The sequence below is a fragment of the Eptatretus burgeri genome, chromosome 16 (assembly GCF_056783735.1).
Source record: "Eptatretus burgeri isolate ZD-2024b chromosome 16, Ebu_testis_v1, whole genome shotgun sequence".
NCBI lineage: Eukaryota > Metazoa > Chordata > Myxini > Myxiniformes > Myxinidae > Eptatretus > Eptatretus burgeri.
Window position 1 is genome coordinate 40,376,443 of NC_140976.1, and position 20,176 is coordinate 40,396,618.

The 20,176-nt window shown below is 40.3% G+C and overlaps 1 protein-coding gene across 2 annotated transcripts in view; it reads left to right on the forward strand.

Moving 5' to 3' along the window:
• The window catches only part of LOC147010916 (cytoplasmic FMR1-interacting protein 2-like), a 42,046-nt gene that overhangs the window by 12,203 nt on the left and 9,667 nt on the right, over nt 1-20,176 (forward strand). For both annotated transcript variants that reach the window (XM_085860662.1, XM_085860663.1), the window contains 8 exons: nt 7,046-7,186; nt 7,342-7,431; nt 11,883-11,960; nt 12,099-12,200; nt 12,390-12,571; nt 16,893-16,989; nt 17,140-17,268; nt 17,562-17,666. In XM_085860662.1, coding sequence (XP_085716788.1) covers nt 7,070-7,186; nt 7,342-7,431; nt 11,883-11,960; nt 12,099-12,200; nt 12,390-12,571; nt 16,893-16,989; nt 17,140-17,268; nt 17,562-17,666 — 900 coding nt within the window. In that variant the 5' untranslated portion in view covers nt 7,046-7,069. The remainder of the gene's footprint in view (nt 1-7,045; nt 7,187-7,341; nt 7,432-11,882; nt 11,961-12,098; nt 12,201-12,389; nt 12,572-16,892; nt 16,990-17,139; nt 17,269-17,561; nt 17,667-20,176) is intronic.

Consider the following 20,176-nt stretch of genomic DNA (forward strand, 5'->3'; position numbering starts at 1 on the left):
TAGATTCACGTTCCGATTGCTTGTAATTTAGATACACATATTTTACTGACGCATTTTTTTATCGTACATACTTTGCAGACGTGTTCATATTGTAATAGTATGTACTTTGCAGACGTGTTCATATTGTAATCGTACATACTTGCATTATAATTGTACATGCTTAATAATAATTATCGAGGCCACCTTCTTATGATCAATTCATGCCGGGTGACATATGGACCTCTTCAAGAAAACGCGTCGTTTCTAGTGCCATGTATTTGAGTTGCATCCAGGTGACTCTTGTCATTTATTTTTGTACATTTCATCGTCAGGTCTCACTTGGCTTGCCCACCCTCCATTTCTCCTGGAGTGCCCATCGTAGTGCGGTTTTTATGTCATTATCCATGCACAATACGTGACCTATCCATTTCCATCTTCTTAGTTTGATTTCATCCATGATATTTCTCCTTCCTGTTATTCTCTCCACCTCTTTCTCGCTTGCCTGATCTGGCCAGAAGATTCGTAGGATCTTCTTGTGGTAGCTGTAGAGTGTAGATGAAAGACTCCACTTTCTGTGTGATCCCTTTCGTGACTTTCCAGGACTCTCATCCATAGAGAATCGCTGATTTTACATTACCAGTGCTATCAAACATCCTTCGCTTCATTCTTCTGCTCTATTTATTTGATTTCCATATTTCCTTCATTTTCATGCATGCACCTCTTGCTTTTTAGATTCTTTGGAGAACATCTGCATTTCCCTCTCCAGTAGTGTTGACCATTGATCCTAAATCTGTGGGAAAGTAGGACAGGAGTGCAGCTCCCGATGTGGTCCGATAATTGTAGAAACGGCAGCCTGTCTAAACTCTTTTTTTAAATGTATCGATAGATGGTGATTGAACAGCTTCTTTGTTTCGTCTGTTCCACACGTTCACCAGTCGATGAGTTAGAAGACTGCTCTCCTGCAGTGGGCTGCAGGCTTGGTCAGTTTCTCGGAATGACCACGAAGGTGGTCCTCCTGGTTGAAACAAGGCGGTTCTTCAAATGAGACTTGGAGTTCCCCTGTGTAGGATCCAGTAGAGTGTGATCAAATCTCCTCTAATTTGGCTGGAATCTAGTGAGAAGAGGTGTGCGGTCAATAAGCAGTCCTCATATGAGAACCGTGCTTGACTTCTTACCATCCTTGTAGCGCATCGCTGCACCCACTCGAGCATCTTTCTATCCCGTCGAAGAAACTGCTTCCACACCAGTAAGCCGTATTCAAGGTGCGATCTTTCAGGTGTGGCGTTGGCTCAGTGGTTAGGGTGGTGGCTTGGGATCCTAGGGTCTTGATTTCAAGCCCCGTCGGCTGCTGAATTAATACACCAGGGGGTTGACTCGGCCTGTCATCCTTCCGAGGTCGGCGAAATGAGTACCAGTTCCAGTGTGTGTACTGGTAGAGGGGCACTGCATCAGCGACACAGTCGCGCTTCAAGAAATGATAGCTACCCCGGCAGCTAAGCTGCCAGACGACCACCACCACCAGGTGTGGCATATAGGTGCTGGAATATTTCCGGCGTGATTTCAGCAAAAGCACGGCGAATGGCAAAACTTCAATGTTTGAATCATTACACGTGATTCTGTGCACATCAATTGGATGTAGTTTCATGTTTTTTATTTTAGCAATTTTTCTTCTCGTACCATATGTGTGTAATGCTGTAGACGAGTCACTTTACTTCCTGATACCCTGTTTGGGTGCAACATGAGGCAAATATAAGTCTACAAAACTCGGTTCTTCAAGCTGTTCATTTTGGGTGCAATGTATTCCGCATGGATTCTCGTCTGTGGTCTTTCTCAACACCTTATCTCGTACCAGGAGAAATGGCCATGGTGACAGCATCCAGCCCTGTCGAACCCCTGTCCTGATCTCAAAGGCAGGACATGTCTTGTCACTGCTGATGACATTACAATTGAATCCTCCATCGATCTTTGCTATCATCTTCACAAATTCTCTGGTATTCCATGGTGTCTAAATATTTCCTGCCATATGGATTCTCTGCTCGCACTATCAAATGCTTTATCAAAGTCTGTGAAAGTTGGATAAATACCAATTCCATTTGTTGTTTTGTTCGATGACAGTTCGTGTCGTGAAGATCTGATCTCCGCACCCTCTGTTCCTTCAAAAAACCAACTTGTTTTTTTTCCGAATTTATCCCGTCCACCACATTTTGCATTTGATTCAACGTGATCTTGCAGAAGAGTAGGCTACTTTGCTTGCAATTGGTGTCGGTGTTATTCCTCTCCAGTTTCCACATTCTGTTCGGTTCCCTTTCTTTGGCAACTTGACTGCGAGTCCAATTTTCCATTCCTCTGGTATCGCTTCTTTATTTTAGATTTCCTTCATTAATTTATGTATTACATTCCAGCAATTGATGTTTCCAGATTACATTTGTACAACTCTGCATCGATGGTGTCAACTTCTGATTGCCTTTCCACTCGTCAGACTTTTGATGACCCCTTTCACCTCTACCTGTCTAATAGGTCTGTGTCAATAGGTAGATCCACTCCATTTGGTGCTGCTTCATCAGCTTGCTCTCTGACTGTTTAAAACTCCCTCAAAATGCTCCGTCCACTTTTCCAATTGAGCTTCTTCAAATGTTACGATGTTACCCTGTTTATCTTTCACTGGTTTATCCCTCCCTTCCTATCTGTTGTTGATTGGTGTGTAATCTTGTAGACTACTGCCATGTCTCCCTTTTCAGCAGCTGTTTCTGTTTCTCCAGCCAGGTCGTCATTGTATTTCTTCTTATCCCTCCTGACTGCTCACTTTACTTCCTTGTTACCTCTGCCACCGAAGGTGGACTGAGGTTATGTATTAACCCCTGTTTGTTTGTTTGTCTGTGAGCAGGATATCTCAAAAAGTTATGGACCGATTCAGACGAAACTTGGTGGACAGGTTGGGTGTGTGACAAGGACCAACTGTTTTGATTTTTGTGAAGATCCAAATCCAGATAGTATAAAAATTTTTTTTTTTTTAATGCGATTCTTCGCCATTGAGAGATAGGGTCAAAAACAATATATAACATGATATCTCAAAACGTTATGGATGGATTTGGATGAAACTTGGTGCATGATTTGGGTAGGTGACAAGAACAAGCTGATTAGGTTTTGGTGAAGTTCCGCATCCATATCCGGCCCATCATTGGGATACCAAACATAAACTGTTCAGCCTGGCGGAGATGCGTGCTCTACTGAGTGACATTGTACTTTTTTCTCAAGTGTAATCTTTTTGCAGTTGTTATTCTCTGCGTCTTCTACATCCTTCTAATTTTTTGTTTGATTTTTCTTGCTTTCTTCGATATATTTCCATATTTGTGGTGAGATCCATTTTTCTTGCATTTTTTTTTGCTCCAATCATCTCCTTGGCAATGGAAGTGCATGTAGTGTGCCTTCATAAAGTATGCACACCCCTTGACTTTTGTCACATTTTGTTTTTACAGCCTGAATTTAAAATGGAAAAAATTAAAAAAATAAAATTTGTCACCAATCCACACAAAATACCCCATAATGACAAAGTGAAAACATGTTTGTAGAAATTTTTACAAATTAATTTAAAAAGATAAGCTGAAATGTCTTGTGTCAAAGTATTCAATGCCCTGAGTCAATACTTTGTATTTGGCAGTGATTACAGATTTGAGTCTTCTTGGGTATGTTTGTATCAGCTTTGCACATCTACATTTTGGGATTCTCTCCCATTCTTCCTTGCAGATTTGCTCAACCTCTATCAAGTTGGATGGAGAACGTCAGTGAACAGCAATCTTCAAGTCTTTCCACAGATTCTCAATGGGATTCAAGTCTAGGCTTTGGCTGGGCCACTCAAGGACTTTCACATTCTTGTTCCGAAGCCATTCCAGTGTTGCTTTGGCTGTATGCTTGGGGTCATTGTCCTGTTATAACGTCAATCTTCACCGCAGTCCAAGGTCTTTTGCACTCTAAAGCAGGTTCTCCTCGAGGATTTGCCTGTATTTGGCTCCATTCATTGTTCCCTCTGTCCTCACAAGTCTCCCAGTCGCTGCCACTGAAATGGTAAAGAAAGTGTTGGATGGGTGATGAGCTGTGCTTGCTTTCTGCTAGACGTAGCGCTTTCTATTCAGGCCAAAGAATTCAATTTTCGTCTCATCTGAACACAGAATCTTTTGCCTCATGCTCTCAGTTAGAGTCTTTCCCATGGCTTTTGTGTGCTGTCATTCTCCAGGTGTGCTGTCATTTGCCTTTTTCTCAAGAGTGGCTTTCGTCTTGCCACTCTCCCATAAAGCCTGGATTTGTGATGTGCTGCAGAGACTGTTGCCCTTCCAGCAGGTTCTCCCATCTCAGCCAAGGAACTCTGTAGTTCTATCATCGTAGTCATTGGGTTCTTGGTCACCTCCCTAACCATGGTCCTTCTTGGCTGGTTGCTCAGTTTTGTCAGACGGCCAGCTCGAGGAAAAGTCTGGGTAGTTTCATATTATCCTAATGATGGAGCTTACTGTGCTCTTGGAACCTTTCAACACTCTAGAAATTGTTTTATCAGCTTCCCACATCTGTGCTTCCTCACAATTCTATCTCAGAGTTCTACAGACAGTTCCTTGGACTTCATGGTCAAGTTTCTGCTCTGACATTCACTAACTGTGGACCTTATATAGAAAGGTGTGTTTTTCTAAATCATGTCCAATCAGTTGAATTGGCAACAGGAGGACTCCAATCAATCTGAAAAGACATCTCAAGGATGATCAAAGGAAATTGGATACACCTGATCTCAATTTGGTGTGCTTTAGCAAAGGGGTTGAATACTTATTGACGCAAAGCATTTCAGCTTTTCGTTTTTAACTAATTTGCAAAAATTTCAAAAAATATGTTTTCACTGTCGTTATGGGCTATTTTGTGTGAATCGGTGACAAAAAATCTAAATTTAATCTCTTCTAAATTCAGGCTGTCACGGAACAAAATGTGACAAGAGTCGAGGGGTGTGAATACTTTCTGAAAGCAGCGTGCCTCATGAATGATCTTACAGGCTTCATCTATGGTTTCAAAAGCAATCCTGTTTTCCATCAAGAATGCATGAAATATATTCTGTATCTCTACCTTGTGTTGTTCCCAAGTCCTTATTCTGCAGTTTGTCTATATCAAATATTTTGGATCTCTGCACTGGTACTCCTGTCTTTTTCAGTTCAAGTTCCAGGTATGCAACCAGCAGTTGGTGATCGCTGAATATACCAGTCCCTCTCTGTACTTGTGCATTTAATTGGGATCTCCTCCACATTCCTCTGATCATGAAGTGCTCAATCTGGTTGTTTATTTTTTGTTAGGTGATGTTTGTATTGTCTTGTGTGGGAATATTCTCACCCCACTCCTCCCCCCCCCCACAAAAAAAATCTAGTCCATTTTTTTCACAGTATTCTACCAATCATCCTCTCCCATTGTCATGAACTGTACTCTATCTCCATGGCTTCCCATTGTGCGTTCATGCCCTGTATTGTCCTTGCCCAGTTTTGCAATCAAGTCCTCCAATGCGCATAACACATCATGTTGAGATGTTTCATCGACAATCCTCGCCAATCCCTGGTAGAACCTGTCCTTTTGTTGTTCATTGGGTGGTGTGTCGCACTGCATTTTCGTTATTACCTCTGGCAGCAAAGGTAAAGGAGGTTGTTTTGTCTGTCTGTCTGTCTTTGTTTGTTTGCAGGATATCTCAAAAAGTTGTGGATGGATTCGGATAAAACTTGGTGGACAGGTTGGATGTGTGACAAGGATGAACTTATTCGATTTTGGTGAATATCCCAATCTGGATCTGGATACGATATTTTTTAAGTGATTCTTCACCATTGAGACATCGGGCTGAAAAACGATATAGTACATTTCAAAAAAAAAAATTACATAGCAAGATATTTCAAAAATGTATTGGGCCCGATATGTTCTCGTGGATCAGGCATTACGTGGTGGAGGTACGCGCTCTACCAAGTGCCCTTCTAGTTTTGGAGTGTTTTGAGAAGAAATTTGCTTTGATTCTGTCACTGATCAGATGCCATTTCATGAGTGACTTTTCTCCTCCTTTCTTCAGCAAAAGGGCCACATCATTCCTTTGTAGGTTTTCTCCTCTACATGAATATAGGGTTGTTTCTCCTTCCTCAAGTCTTGCTTGTCTGTGTCCCTCACATCTGACTTACCTTGGTTCCGTGATGTCCAAGTCATAATTTATCCTCTCTTGCTGCTTGAGCAATTCTGCCTGCTACTCTGTGTCTTCACATTCCAGGTTTGAATTTTGAACTTCTTTTAGGGTCAGGAAAATGCTTGTCATGCTTCCATCTTCCTCTCAGCTTTGAAGAGAGTCAGTCTCTTGAATGTCTTGCTGAGACCAAGCTGACATAGATTTCATGATTTCCTCTTGAAGTTTCTGTGATGTTTTTTTTTTTTTTTTTTTTTTTTTTTTTTTTTTTTGAATGGGTCATCACCCCTGAACCTAATCCTACTCCTTTCTCATCTGGGGCTTGGGACCCAGCAAGGTGGAGTTGTAGAGGTACTCAGTTGAAAAAAAAAATAGATAATGTGTGATGCTGACTCCCAGGTGGCATTTGTGGCCGACGTTGGCACATTATGTGCAGACAGTCAGACCCAAATGCAATACCCTCTCCTCTGGCGAGGGTAATTATGTTGTAAGATTCTCCTAGGCAGTTGTGTTCCGCTGCCTTGGCTAAATTTCATTCTTGAGGTAGGTTGTATCACTCAAACTATTGTCGGTGGAATGTCAGGAAGTGGAGAGAAAAGCAGACATGATGGGCTAAAGTCTTTATCTTTGCTTTAATTGCTTCTTTTTTTTTATTAACCTTTTTTGTTGTTTCATTGAGTTTGCTTGGGAATCAGAATTTGTGACAGATTGGTAAAAATGTCGTCCCTGAGCCTCGCCAATGCACCTTTGTTGTAATTTATCCTGTGTAAAGTCATTCTAGATGATGCCGTCAACTCTACTTGCATGCTTTTGTGATCTATTAAAATAGTATAAATTGTTGCAATCTGTTTATGTTGTTTTAAAATTTATTTATTTATTTTCTTCCAGGTGAGTAAGGTACAGAGATTGGACATGGCAACAGAAGTGACTTTGGAAGAGGCCTTGTCCAATGTAGATCTGCTGGAAGAACTGCCTCTGCCGGACCAGCAGCCATGTATCGAGCCTCTACCTTCCTCCATTCTCTACCAGGTCAATTTTGTTTTATTTCCGAATAACACCGATAACTGGTGCAATTATCGATGTATGGGTTTCTAGCGTCTCTTGTACGTGTACTTTGACTGCTATTGATGCAGTCCTTGACTTAACTGTTCAACCCACTTGACTATCATTACTCTGATTTGCAGGCAAACTTTGACACTAACTTTGAAGACCGCAATGCATTCGTAACCGGTATTGCTCGATACATTGAACAAGCAACCGTACACTCCAGCATGGTTTGTATTTTTGTTACTACTCTTTAAATTACTTTCTCCTGAATTTGCATTGCAGTTACGGGGTAAGATGCTGGCACGTGTCTTCTTGCAAATACCTTGCAAGTAGTTGCATTTAATTTGGATTTGGAAAGGAATCGGTTTATTTATTTATCTGGTTTTTAGGTCATTTCTACCGAGATGACCTAATAAAGCCGGACCAAATGTCCGTCCGTCCGTCAATTTTTCTTTCTGGTCTTGATGAAACTTAGTATGTGGGTAGAGGTCGATGAGTGTTGCAGAACGATATAACTTTTGTCCGGGTTCAAGGTCAGGGACGAGATCACGTAAGTTATAAAAATCGCCATTTTCAAAACCTATCTCGTCTGCCATTCTACAAGATATTCGGCAACTGTTTATTGATTATGATAGTAAAAAATATTATCTTGTATCTAACTGGACAGATTTTTGAATTTCCTTCCCGTTTGATCGTCACGTGATCTGGAAGATGGCCAAAAACGCCGATGCGATTCGCAAAGAAGGAAGGAAGGAGAAATGAAATATAAATATAAAACACATTTTTAGCCTTTTATATTTATACATTTTCCGCCGGAGGTGCAAAAGTTTCAAAACCCGAAATGTAAACGTCGGCATTTATTTTCAAAATACAATTTCGTGTGCGCGCGCCAAAATGCCGAGTCACCTTAAACCAAACTGTGCAGTTCGAGCTGCGCAGTAGTCTTCGGTCATAACTGAACATTGAGAACTTGTGGTATTATAGAGATGACCGTCACCCTCACACGGGGGTAATTTTTTTTTTCTATAACTAAAGCGGAGTTTTAGATATTGAAATGATAAAGGTCTTATGAATGCACAAATGGAAGCATTTTGCACGTGGTTGAGAATCATGAGCTACTGTCCGAAATTTACAGACTTCCACTTCTGCTTTAAACTTGAGTGGAGTTTAATTTTTTTTTTCATTTTTGCAACTTCACTCGAATGCTAATGGTAGCTGTTGATGTTTGCAGGTGTTTTCATATTGATATTTTTAATTAATTTATTACCCCATGCACGCAAAGCGAAAAGTGGGGTTAAGCAATTGGTTCATGTCTGTCCTGTCTGTCTGTCGACAAATATGATCGAGAAACTTTATTTAAATTGCATGTTATATTTTGAACACAAATCAGGACATGAATAGGAAGACAAGTTTGCCATTTAACAGGACTTTGGCTCTGAATTCGTCCCAATGGCACATGCACAGAGAGGAGCAAGATATTTTACTCTGTCTGTCTGTCTGCCTGTCTGGCAGTCAAACAGAATTGAAAATCATTCCAAAGAGCAAACTTGCTGTTTTAAGGACGTTACAAAGGACATAAACAACAGGCACGAAGAACTAATGTAACTTGTTAGGTTGATGTCATACACAATGGGTAAAACCCGGAATTCATTTATTTTTACACCTTTAAACCTATTTATACCTTTACTTAAATTGAATTATGTAGTTCAACATTGGAGAACACAAATCGCCTTTATAAAACTTACACGAACCTCCATTTTTGCAATACTTGGGCATGTTATATATGGGTGGTGTATAAGACTGCTTCAATAGTGCTAAACTTTTTGCATTTTTTAAAACTATCTTTAAAATCATTTTACTTGTTTTGAAGTACAGTAAACCCTTGAATATCGTGCGTTTTGATCAATTGTGGGCAACCTCTTTATTTACCGATTTAGTTATCGTAAGGTTTAATTTTGAATAATCGTGGTTTTTGAGCCGAGTTGTGATGGTTACCTTACAACATGAGCGTTTTGTTATTTGTTGCTCACCGTTAATAATGATGCTGAAGCTTAAAATGATGGAGAAAAGTGTTAAGAGTTTTGACTTAACACTTATAATTGTAAGTCATCGGCGCTGCTGCAGTGCAGGTGGTAATTGAGAGAGGCTCGTGTACTGCACTGTGCTGAATCTATCCCCATGTGAACACTGTTCAGGGAATCATAATCAATTCATTTGTTTTCACTTATTATTGCCCTGATTGATTATTTATTTATATATTTGTTAATGATGGCTTCCAAGAGGAAAACTGTTGCTCGTGGTGAACCAAGTGCAAACAAGTTGAGGAAAGTGATGTCTGACTCAAAGTGGAGGTTTTGGATAAGCTTGGTCGAAGCAATAGTGTTTTTATTTTATTTTATTTATTTGCTGGGTTTTGAGCTGCAGAAATATTTATTAAAGAAACACCATCAGATTACAGAGGAAATAAATTTAAGAGATTACGTAATGGAGGAGGAACGGTGGGGGGCTTTGGGGTTGGCAGAATGGACGGGCTGGGAGTTATGCACACAGCCTCTAAGCTGTCGAGCCTGCGTTCGAATCCTGACCCAGCTATAAACTGTCATCCTGGTTTTTCACAGGCATGGTTATTCATCAGTGTGTGTGCCATCCCTCGGACAGACGCTAAACTGGGCATCCCATCTGCCTGCATTAGTTGGTGGATGTTTAAGACGCCATGGTGTCCTTTTGAGAGTAGGCGAGCTATCCCCGGTATCATGAACAAATTACAAATTCCTGCCCTAACTACTGCTGTGAAGGGCAATGGTAAACCACCCAATATAACTCTTGCTCAGGAAACTGTGTTGGCAGCACCAACGCTTGTGAAGAGTATGGTACGAGATATAATATTGTTGCAGTTTTGTAAAACGAGCACTCCGAGGCAATGGCACACACCATATAGCGACAGTTATTTCATGAGTTTGTGTTTAGTTAGTCCTTTCCATATGTCTAGTGGGTAAATGGGAAAAATGTGTTGCGTAGGGCTTTTAGATAGGTCTTCAATCCTCTATCCTTTCTTTTGTTTCATTACTTTACCTTACTCTACTTCTTACATAAACCATGCAAGCATGCATGCAGGACAGTAACGATGCCAGGAATGTGAAGTACAGCAAGGTTGATTGGCATATGTGTGCCATTTCCCGTACAAACTGCGTGCCAAAACCCAACTGCCGCATCACCTCAGACCCTCATTATGCTCACCACAACGTTGTAACACTCATCATAACCACTCCATACATCTTCTAAAAATCCCCACAACAACCTGCATCCATGCCTTCACCACAGCTACGAATATCTCCAACCTCTTCGCCGCAATGCCGCATCTACAACCACCCTCCCAATCTCTTCACCACAAATCCCACGATGTTTCTCATCTTCCTATTACCGCCACAACTACCATCAACGCCTTGGACGCTCACCACAATCTTGGAAGATGCCAAGGGAATGAGTCGGGTTGTTTCAGCATGTAGCTCGAAATATATATATATATATATATATATATATATATATATATATATATATATATATATATATATATATATATATATATATATATATATATATATATATACATATACACACACATCTTTGACTTTAGACAAATTACAGGGAAGGGCTGTGTTTAAGCTGCTTCTGCACATTTAAGCTGCTTCAACGCAGCATGAAACCTCTTCGTAAAGCTGATTGACGTTTATTTTGGCTGCCGCTGACCTTCCTCCATATTTTCTCGAAGCCTGGGAACTTAACCCTTATTCCCATAGGAAATTGGTTTTAATTATCGCAGTTTGGAATATTGTGGCATTTTCCAAGAACGTAACCTCCGTGATATTTAAGAGTTTACTGTATATGGGACTTACTTGAACACAGTGCCTGTGTGGGGTATTGTGTTCCATGAACTCTAGTTTTTTCTGTTGCAAGTGCAGGAGAAGGGTTGGACCCATCGTCATTTAGAATGACAACCTGCAGCTGGGGAAGTCAACTACAATGAGTGGACTAGCATCATTTGTAGACTATAACCAGGTGGGGAAGGCAGATTATTCCACTCTGAAGGTCGTTGATTAGCGAGTTGGCCTTTGACCAACAAGTGGTGTAACAGTCGTTTTGAAGCTTAGAATTCAAATCCCTGATACTGCTGCCTTCAACTAGATTTGAACGTGCAATTTCTGGGATGCCATAAATGTGTCCTCACCAACAAATGTATCTTTTTCCCCAAATTTGAACATCATTTCCTCTCTCCATTGAACTTGAGAATGTTTTAATTTTTGTGCATTTGATTACATTCTGCTTTAAAAAAATGTATTGTACCAACAGTGTAATTGATGTCATCAGTTAGCAGCCTTTGAAATGAAATGACTTTATGCAGCCATCCATTTTTGTGTGGAACAGTTTTTCATAGTAATGCCAGCAGTCTCTGGTTAACATTTACATTTGGGATTTAAACCAAGGTGCTGTAAATGAGACTTGCATTGAGACCACAAGGCTGTACAGGCTGTATGATTTGCTTTATACTTGTGAAAGAATGGCTGTAATCCACATTCCCAGAATGTTTTGAGCTATACAATACTGTGCAAAGGTTATATTATAAGGTGTTTTATACTGTGCAAAGGTCATGCCTTTTTTTTTTTCTTTGCATCTGTTGAAGAACGAAATGTTGGAGGAAGGTGAGGGGTATGCAGTCATGCTGTACACCTGGAGATGCATCTCACGGGCCATACCACAGGTAGTTAATGTGGTGGATTTCCTTCTTTAAAAAAAAAAAAAAAGTTTTGCTCTTGTCATACTGTTGGCGGTCGTCTGCCACAAGGAAGGTAATAGCTTTATCTGTGATTAAAGTGGGTATGTGTATGCCTTGTGGCAGGTGAAGTGCAATGAGCAACCTAATCGCGTTGAGATCTACGAGAAGACGGTTGAGGTTCTTGAGCCAGAAGTCACTAAACTCATGAATTTCATGTACTTTCAGGTTTGTGTTGATTATCGCTGTTGATTGCAAGATGATCCCCAGCTATTAAGGATGCACATTTCAAAATAAACCAATCCAATTTCAACCCGTCTTGGGCATTGGTTTGCCATCTTCATTTCTGAATAATAACGAGGCGTTGTGTGCGGTTCTGGCTCTGAGACAGTGTGATGGTTTGTGGTTGTTACACAGCGCAAGGCGATTGAGCGTTTCTGCGAGGAGGTGAAGAGACTGTGCCATGCTGAACGGCGCAAAGATTTTGTATCGGAGGCGTACCTGCTCACCTTGGGAAAATTCATCAACATGTTTGCCGTGCTTGATGAGCTGAAGAACATGAAGTCCAGTGTGAAGAATGATCATTCCGCTTATAAAAGGTCTATACTGCGAGCATGTCCACCTTGCAGTGCATTTGAAGTTGATGCTACCTCTTTTTCCTCTACTTGGCTTTATCCTAATCTATAAAAGTTCACAAAATTCTTTGCTGCTGGTTTGAGATTGACCGTGGATGTTTATGTATCAAAGACCGAGAAATAGATGTGAATTAGCATTTTTATTGTGTTCATAACCAAGACATGTAATTGTATTTCCTGTTTTACTTAATGCGCTTAAAATCCTGATTGCTGCAACTGAGGTAACAGAGGGTGGAATGGAAAATGAATATGAAAGAACATTTTGAGAACCGCAGTCAATTTCGACTATTGGCTGCACTATATGATGGGTTTCCTTTTGTGACCGCCTGTATTTGACTGTTGCGAATCATTTAAAAGATGGATAAAAGTGCAACAACATGAACCATGCATTACAAGACATGCTGATTGGGGTGGCAACACAAATATAACCACAGTATTTGTATCGGTTAGTTTGGCAACAAAGTTTCTTCAGCATATTTATTACAATGGGTCTATCATATTGGTGCTAATGGGTTCATCCCTGAATTTATTTTTGATCTGGTTTTGAGCAAACATTGTTTCATTCAATTTTTAAAGATTGTATGGAGATAAAAGATTGGTTATATCCACAATATATATATATATATATATATATATATATATATATATATATATATATATATATATATATATATATATATATAGTCCTCGCTAACCGGAAGTTCGCATATCGTAGTTTTGATTATTCGTAATTTCGTTTTAATGACCAATTTTTCAATTATCGCAAACATTTTATGCCTATCGTAATGTCATTGCAAGGAAAAACGCAAAAAAAAAAGTTTCAAACTGCCTGCAAAAAACAACAATCACACAGGATTGGGCATAAACACACTTTCACTTTACTGCGCATGTACTGTATGCTGTACTGTACGTATTCTCTTCACGCTCGCCTGCATACCTTCCTGTATGAATCCCAAGCGACCCGCAAGTCTTTTGCCGAGCACACCTCGTTTCAAGCGACAACGAAAGGCTGTCACATTGAAGGTGAAATTGGATATAATTAAAAGACATGAACGAGGTGAAGGGACAACGGAAATCGGCCGCGCGCAGCAATCGCTGCATCGACTGTACATTCGATCGTTCAAAGTTCGGCAAAGATAAAGAAAATATCACAGATTGCGACCAGTTCGAGTGCAACGACACTAACGAGAATGAGAGATGGTGCCATGCACAACATGAAGCGTTTATTATGTGTGTGGATAGAAGATCAAACTAAACGTCGCATGCCTTTATCTCTTGTTGTGATACAAGAAAAAGCGCGTAGTTTGTTTAGGGCATTGACCCACGATAACGTGATCAATTACTTCTCCAATCATGTTGAGAAGTACTCCAAGGAGAACAACATTGACAACAAATCTTTGCTGCTTGTAGACAATGCTCCTGCCCATCCTCAGCAAATGGAAGACTGGTGTGAAAACGTGCAGGTAGTATTTTTACCACCAAATACTACCTCACTTTTACAGCCTATGGATCAGGGAGTTATTACTGCTTTTAAAGCCCATTATGTTAAACATACCATGCTGCAGCTTATCAAAAAAACTGATAAGGACAAGCTATCAATCAAGGAGTTTTGGCGAACATACAACATAAAAATGGCTTTGGAAAACATTAAGGATTCATGGGCGGAGGTGAGTGCCTCCACAATGAACGCTGTGTGAAAGAAAGTGTGGCCTGAGTGTGTCCACAATTTCACGGGGTTTGCTGATGTTCCGTTGATTACAAGTCAAATTGTAGACCTGGCGCAGGAGGCTGGTTTTGAAGAGGTTGACGAAGAGGACGTGGATGACTTACTGGAGTCTCATGCAGAACCCTTAAGCAATGAAGATCTTATGGAGTTGGAACAGCAGTGGGCTCTTGAGGAAGAAGAAGATGCTGTGACACCTTCATCCAAGCATCTCACCATGAAAAACCTCAGCCAAATCCTCAGCTCGTTTGAAAGTGCCATAGAATTTGTTATCGAGCACGATCCAAATCTTGAAAGGAGCACTGATTTTAGCTGTGTTGTGAATGATGCCCTTTGTTGCTACAAGGGACTTTATGCAACAAAGAAAAAGAAAGACATCCAGCCCACTCTCCATGCATTTTTCAAGCCAAAAGATGCAGCACCAACTCCATCCACCATCAGGGATGCTCCTTCAACCAGCTGCCAAGAGACCGTTCCCGCTGGTGAAGAAAGTGATAGCACAGTGTCAAGTGAAGAGGCGGACGATTCTGCCACTCCGCAAGTGTGACTTGTCCACCGCAATCAACTCCGTTCCTCCAGCCTCGGGGTAAGTCGCCACGACTCGAGGAGTGCGTTTTGTTTATTTGTGTTTATGTCCAAAAAATTCCGAGCCAAAAACACATCCCCCTTTAACACATTGGTTTCTATGGGAAAATATGTTTTGTTTTGTTTTGTTTTGTTTTTTGCAAAAAAAATGTTTTGTTTAACAGTTTCGCTTATCATAAGGTTTTCCAGGAACGCAACCCTTGCGAAAAGTGAGGACTTACTATATATATATATATATATATATATGTCATGCGCCACTTAACGACGGGGTTACGTTCTGAGAAACGCGTCGTTAAAAACGACGTCGTCGTTGTGTGAACATCATTTTTTTTTTCGTTTTCGAACATCGTACTTACACAAACCTCGACACCTAGCCTATATGGTATAGCCTATTGCTCCTTGGATACAAACCTGTACAGCATGTTACTGTACTGAATACTGTCGGCAATTGTAACACACATCCAAGAGAGACGGAAAACATGTTAGATTTACCTTTGTGCTGTTCATGACGGCCATCGGTGTTATTAGCAGCAGCTTACAATCTCCTCTCGCATCGATTATAGCAAGATGAATAAATAGCGTTTGGATTTTATAAAAACGTAATCATTGCATCGATGTTATAATTTATAAATGAAGAAATGAGCACCTGTCAATTGTGATATATATTTTCGGAACAGTGCGATTGTTTTAACAACATGAAAAGCTTCACCAAAAGGAAGTTTGTGTTTTAATTTCGACTGTAACAACGATATATTCACGGAATTCTTCAATTCAAAGGTAATTTACTTGCTGGAAGGTAAACGTGGAAACATTGGTTCAGTTTGAAAGCCGATTTCCTTGAATCCCGATTTAGCACGACCCTGCTTTTTTCGGGATGACATTTTATGGACCTCAACGATCGCATTATAACAGAGCCACACTGTCATTTATTATCGTTATGAAGTATTATGTACTGTACAGCGTACATAATTGTATGTGATATTTTTATACTACTGGCAGCGCTACGTCGGCTACATAACTCGGCGATAGGAATTTTTCAGCTACATTTTTTTTTTCATTTATTTTTTTTTCAGACCTGGCAGATCCGTCGTATATGCGATCCGTTGTTGCCCGGAACGTCGTTAAGCGGCGCATGACTGTATGTATGTATGTATGTATGTATATATATATATATATATATATATATATATATATATATATATATATATATATATATATATATATATATATATATATATATATATATATATATATATATATGGCCCCGCGAGGAGGAGTGATGTTAGCGACATTCTTTAATGCTATGATGATGATAGGCTCGGGTGATAGGGTAAGGGTTAAAATAGTGCTATATGGCATTTACTCCAAAATGGCCGATGTGCCCCTGCCATCACTTCTCATCGCGGCGCCTCATATATATATATATATATATATATATATATATATATATATATATATATATATATATATATATATATATATATATATATATATAAATAAGTTGGCCTTGAGTTTCCTCGCCAAATTGGGTTCCCTTCATTGGATGAGCAAATTGGTTGCTGATGCACCAAGTACTATCCGTTCATCCATCCATTGGGACCATACTCTGTACAGAGCGTTGGTGCTGCCGAAGCAGTCTCCGAGGCCTATTAGCACAATCCTGGACGGGTCGCCACTCCGACACAGGATACTCGAATGGCTCAATCATCCCAGCAAGCTGCTACTCATTTTGTTTATCTCGGAAGGATGACGGGCTGAGTCAATCCCACCTGGTATTAATTCAATGGCCGAGCAGGATTTGAACTCTGGACCCTAGGATCCCAAGCCCACCACCCTAATCATTAAGCTAACAACAGGCATCAAGTACTGTACTTATGAGGTTTCACAAATTATGTTTCCAATGGGAGATCAGGTGCAATGAAAGACAGTTTAGTTTTCATGGCTGTGAATGATGACATTAAAAAATTTGTTGTGTAGGGCAGCACAGTTTTTACGCAAGATGGCTGACCCCCAAGCTATTCAAGAATCTCAGAACTTGTCCCTTTTCCTGGCGAGTCATAATAAGATCACACAGGTATGTACAATCTCATCTGGTAAGCTTAGTGTGGGGTTTTTTTTCTTCTTCTTTAATTTCCCTAACTGGCTGAATGGTTTGACGTGTGGGTGAAAATCCGATTGAGATTCATGCGTTTGTTCATGTCCTGGAGGTGGGTGGTGTGCACAGACTCTGCAGCAACAGCTCGAGGTGATTCATGGATACGAGGAGCTATTGGCAGACATTGTTAATCTGAGTATAGAACACTTTGAGAACCGCATGTACCTTACCCCTGGAGAGAAGCACATGCTCCTGAAGGTATGTGGCTTCACAGCTACTCAGGTTGGCAATTTTGTACAATTCAAATGGAGCCTGGTAAATCAAAAATAGTGAGGAGGTACTTCCTATGCTTAAAACCACATTAATTTGGCTGAGTCATTTGTCACCACATTGAGGTCACATGATTGATGCAAGGTGTTGTGTAAGTTTGCCAAATAATGTGGTTTCACTAAAAAAAGAACTAAAAAAAAAAATAAAATACAGCCTCCCTTTTGTTTGCCAACTTTTGCTGCATTATGAATTGACAGAACACGTTCTCCTTTCTGGCACAGGTTATGGGCTTTGGGCTTTTTCTCATGGATGGCGAGAAAAGCAGCATATACAAACTCGACGCCAAGAAGAGGATCAACATTGCGAAGATAGACAAGTTCTTCAAGGTTGTGACCAAGGAGCTTGCTCGTTCTCATACTACTGTGTGTGTGTGTCTGTGTCTGTGTGTCAATAAAAACCTAAAACCTATCAGCCCTAAACTTTGCATGCATCCGAAGGGAACTCCAAGGAAGTGCATGAGTGAAAATTGGGTGTTTGGGTTAATTAAAACACCCCTTTTGAAGATAATTAACAGCCTTATTTAATCATATCCTTTAGCAAGCTCATCCTCAATCACCTCACTCTTTGGAGTCTGAAGACTTTTCCTGGGTCACCGCGCTGTGGTCTGAAGCCGCCATATTTTTTTTTTTTGTCCTGCTCAACCATGACCTCACTTAGAACAGACTGTAACGATGTCTGAACAATGAAGTTTATTTATTTATTTATTTTTTTCACTTTCCTCACTCGTATTATCGAATGCCTGTTCATTATAACTATGAATCGTTGGATACATCGCTTTTGTAAGCGCTATAGGGGCTGTCACACCTTGACGATTTAGCCAGCGTATGCCGATTTATGAAAAAATTGTCTAAAACTCTGGCACACGTCGAATACGTTATGGGTAAGTTGTGTATACGTTAAGAGCACGCTGAAAAACACTGCCATACGTCGTAGTACGCTGGCTTTAATCATTGTACTTTGCGGTTGTCCGCAAATTTTAGCATGCTTGAAATTTTACGACGTATGGCTCACACGCTCCGCATACACTGGGAATAAGTTGTATGCACGTTATGCGATTGTTGACACACGTTACCTGTAAGTTACTCATGAGTCGAAACACGTCGAGGTAATGATTAGCGTACCCGAAACTTATTTATAACCTATGAGTAACGTGTTGTAGGCACGTTACATGATCGTTGACACGTCGAGGCACGTTATGCGATCGTTGGCACACGTCGACACACGTTACCTGTAAGTTACTTATGAGTCGAAACACGTCGAGGTAATGATTAGCGTACCTGAAACTTATTTATAACCTATGAGTCACGTGTTGTAGGCACGTTATGCGATCGTTGGCACACGTTACTTGAAAGTTACTCATAAGTCGAAACGTGTCGAGCTAATGCTTAGCGTACCCAAAACTTATTTCTAACCTATGAGTAATGTGCTTTTAATCTATGAGTAACGTACCTCCAACGCATATTGACGAATGTAGAGTGTAGACGTATTTGATTGACGTCTTCCGGACGACCACATAACTTGCTGAACGTGTTTGAAATTTACAGCTACCGTATAATGGCGTATTGGAAGCGTTTAAAAAAAAAAATAACACCAACTTCCAATATTTCGTCACGTGCCGTTACGTCACGTCCGATTGCCTCTTCAGTTTGCTCGTCTTATTCTTAGTTCCTCCTCTGAATATTTTCTCTTTGAGGATATTGTCACGTCGACGTCGAAACTTAAAAGCAAATGTCCGAATATATTTTAAAATTCGTGATAGACTAAAAAAAAACAACAACAACAACTTCAGATATTTCGTCACGTGCCTTCAAAGCCAAGGAGAAAAAATGAAAATGTGCCTTGACGTAGAAAATAAGTTCCGGGTATGCTAAACATTACCTCGACGTGTTTCGACTTATGAGTAACTTACAAGGAACTTGTGTTGACGTGTGTTAACGATCGCATATCGTGCCTACAACTTATTCCCAGCGTAGCGGAACGTGTGAGCCATACGACGAGTACGTCGTAAAATTTTCAGCATGCTTGAAATTTCACGACGTACAATGCGTATTACGACGTATGGCAGTGTTTTTCAGCGTGCTCTTAACGTATACGCAACTTACCCATAACTTATTCGACGTGTGCCAGCGTTTTAGGCAAATTTTTCAGAGGTCGGCATACGCTGGCTAAATCGTCGAGGTGTGACTGCGATGTTGACACTTCCAATTCTCAGGCGGTTATGATTTAAATCGGCGAGCACCAGCTTTTTAATAGGCTACGCCACGAGTTCGTCGGCGATACGTGCAGCGCGCTTTGCATACGTTAGACTATCGTTGGGCATAGGTTGTGAACGCCGACAACACGCTAATCATTCGTTGGTCTAAGTTATCTCTATGTGATTAAAACGTTCTGTGTACGTTACTAATACGTTATGCATACGTCCAACTCGTTATGAATACGTCCAAAACTTTTAAAAAAACCATCAAAATTTCAGCGTACGCCAACGTTTTACATACATTTTTATACGTTGCCATTGCTGGCTAAAACGTCAAGGTGTGACAGGGCCCTATAGTTTTCAAATTACGAGCTTGGAGCGATTTCATGCGTTTTATGATGTGATTTTCCACAATCTACTCTCACGGACTAAAGTCTCTCATCAAAATATTATTTAAGTTTGGAGAATCGGATATTGTCTGGACTAAATAAGTGTCAAAATCTGGAGTGAAATCTGATAAGCTAAAGAAATAACGAGTCATATAACTTAGCTGATATACCTATTTACTTTATGCAATCAAGGCTATGTTCCCCCCTCCTCCATATATACACAAGAAAATGTGAAATTTCCAAAGGATTAAAC